This window comes from Medicago sativa, chromosome 3 (genome assembly GCF_051527215.1).
Source record: "Medicago sativa cultivar Bolivia chromosome 3, Bolivia_mono, whole genome shotgun sequence".
Taxonomy (NCBI): domain Eukaryota; kingdom Viridiplantae; phylum Streptophyta; class Magnoliopsida; order Fabales; family Fabaceae; genus Medicago; species Medicago sativa.
In genome coordinates, this window is record NC_140751.1 from 64,003,297 (window position 1) to 64,006,216 (window position 2,920).

At 38.0% G+C, this 2,920-nt stretch overlaps 1 protein-coding gene across 1 annotated transcript; it reads left to right on the forward strand.

Moving 5' to 3' along the window:
• The first annotated feature begins 492 nt into the window (after positions 1 to 492).
• On the forward strand, positions 493 to 1,355 carry LOC146939101 (uncharacterized). Its single transcript, XM_085757904.1, has one exon. It carries the CDS (start codon positions 493 to 495, stop codon positions 1,213 to 1,215), a length of 723 nt encoding a protein of 240 aa, XP_085614030.1. The 3' UTR covers positions 1,216 to 1,355.
• The last annotated feature ends 1,565 nt before the right edge of the window (positions 1,356 to 2,920 follow it).

Consider the following 2,920-nt stretch of genomic DNA (forward strand, 5'->3'; position numbering starts at 1 on the left):
CTGTGTCGTATTTTGACAAGAGTTATTGATTCCTATGCAAAAGAATTTCTTGCGTTGATATAGGCCGTTACCACCAAAGTGGGACCGCCTCTATTGATTGATTGATGAAATTTGTTTTTGTAGTTTGAGGAATGTTTTTAACTGTAACATGTAGTTTTCTGCCCAAAGGTGGTTATTGCATTTTACAATTAAAAATTTATTTGGGATAAGTTATTGGAGAATGTTTTGAACTAAGGAATTTGTCTGCCCAAAGGTGACAAATTTCTGAATTCAATACATGCTCATTGATTAACTTATCTGAGGTTTTGACTGGGGTTTTAACCTTAGTTTGTACATTCTGCCCAAAGGTGATTGTACTATTGTATTGGCCTCATTGTGATAGCTTGTTAATTTTGAGCTATATCTTGTCATATGATTTATTTATTTATAATGCATTCATGTTTTGTCTCTACAGTGAATTTTTCTGTGAACAATTGTTCTACTTCCATCGAAATGTTGAATGGGTCGAATTATAAGAAATGGAAGCAAGATGTAGATTTTTCCTTGGGGATTGCTGACTTAGACATAGCATTGTGCGAGGATAAGCCTGTGGTCAATGCTGAGAGTACTGCTGAACAGAGAGAACGTCTTGCTAAGTGGGTGAGAGCTGACAGGTTAAGCCTGATTGCTAACAAAAGGACGATCTCCGAGCATCTTCTTGGTGGTTTGCCTGAGGAGTGCACTGCTAAGGAATTCCTTGATGCTTTAAAGGAGAGGTATACAGTATCTGACAATGCTGAATCTGGCCGTCTGTTGAAAAAGTTAATGGATGCAAAATATGATAATGATGAGGGTGGTGTTAGAGATTTTATTCTGAAAATTGTTCACATTCAAGGCAAACTGAAAAACCACAAGATTGACTTGAACGATAAGTTCATCGTGGGACATGCCCTGAATTGCCTTCCTGCTTATTTCACCCAAATCAAGACTGCCTATAACACCATAGGGGTAGACTGGACTGTGAATGATCTTATTGCCAAATGTGTTGCTGAGGAGGAGAAACTTAAGAATGAAAAGAATGCATTAGCCTTGCTGTTTGTCCATTCCAAACCCCGTTTTGGCAAGAATAACTGGAAAAACAAAAACTCATCTCATGCTTCTCACAAAGGTCAGGATGTTAAGAAACCAGGATCTGATACCACATGTAAGAAAATTATTCAATATTATATGAGATAGAACACACTTACTTGTCGAATTGGATGCCATGGCTGAGTCTTCCTTTGCCTTTCATGTGCTCCGGTTCTTAGGGTTGTCGATGGGGCAAACCACTAATGAGCGTATTATCAGAGTGATGGCAAAGGGGACCTAGCCTTTCTATTTATAACCATGCAACCCTAGGCACCACCCATCATGGGCCTAGTGTTTGGGCCTACACTATATTTCTACACAAATCAGATTAAGTGCCCAAAAGCCCATTATTAATTGATCACTTTTATTAGGGCCTAAGCATCATCAAATGGATCACAACATCAGTCCGTTTTTTATTAAAACCAAAACCAACAATTGATTGTAGCCCACAAAATATTAGAAGAAATTCTAACATTCTCCCACTTGGGCAAAATCAACTGTGTATTTTAAAATTAAAATAAAATAAAAATTAAAAATTAAAAAATAATAATTTTTGAAAACGACTCTCGGACTGATAACAAACTTCCTAACGTGGCCACTACATGATCCCATGATGCAACACTTAATAAAGACTCCGTCCAACTACGAACTGAATGATATCGAATCATGGCGGTAGTTATATCCTTAATTGATACAACACCTTCCATGGTTACAAATATCACCAATTCCGTCGACTAGTCATCTGTGTAGAGTGTAGCAAGAAATGATATGTCAACGTGATCATCGACCATACTATCATTTTCATTGTCGGTCCTCAATTTCTCTCAATGCCTTAAAGCCAGAGAAATTATGTGATTTCTCTTAAATGCATTAAAGCCAGAGAAATTATGTGGTCCACGAAAAACCACATCGCCTCAGCTCCAAAAATAGTGTCGATCACCGGCGTAGTGATCCCAATGACACTGAGCTATAATATTTCATATTTAATACATCCATACAATCATATAAATTTTATGGAAAAATTGACTTTATTGATAACAAGACAATTAAATGAAAGTTCTACATCAATGTATCAAATAACAGTAATTCAACATTCGAACTACAAACAAAATTTAAACTCCCACTAACCAAGAACATTAAAAGAACTCACTACTCCCATATTTTCAACATGACTTTTGAAAACAATGGGCTTGAGCCCCTTGGTTAAGGGATCAGCCAACATGGAATTTGTGTCAATGTGTTTCACCACTATATTTCCCTCTTTAACAAGATCTCTAACAGTTAGATACTTCAAATCCAAGTGCTTCGACCCACTAGAAGTTTTGTTATTCTTTGTGTGGAACACTGCAGCGCTGTTGTCACAAAAGATGGTTATTGGCTTGTCAATGGAGTCAACAACACGAAGTCCTGTCACTAGATTCTTTAACCAAACACTAGATTCTTTAACCAAACAGCATGAGTAGCGGCAGCATAACAAGCAATGAACTCTGCTTGCATAGTTGAAGAGGCAACAAGAGTTTGTTTCTTGCTCTTCCAGGATATTTCCTCTCCAGCTAACATAAAGATGTATCCAGAAGTTGATTTCCTGTCATCAGGGCACCCACCAAGATTTGAATCTGTGTACCCTTCGATCTCCAGGTTGTCAACTCTCCTGTATGTCAACATGTACTCTTTAGTCCTCTGCAGGTACCTCATCACCTTCTTGGCAGCTACCCAGTGATCATTCCCAGGATTTGACTGGTATCTACCTAGGACGCCAACTATGAAAGCGATATCCGGTCTAGTGAAAACTTGAGCATACATGAGACTTCCC

What these genes read in the sequence shown, in the direction of transcription:
- LOC146939101 (XM_085757904.1), top strand. Translation starts at nt 493, where the DNA reads ATGTTGAATGGGTCGAATTATAAGAAATGGAAGCAAGATGTAGATTTT.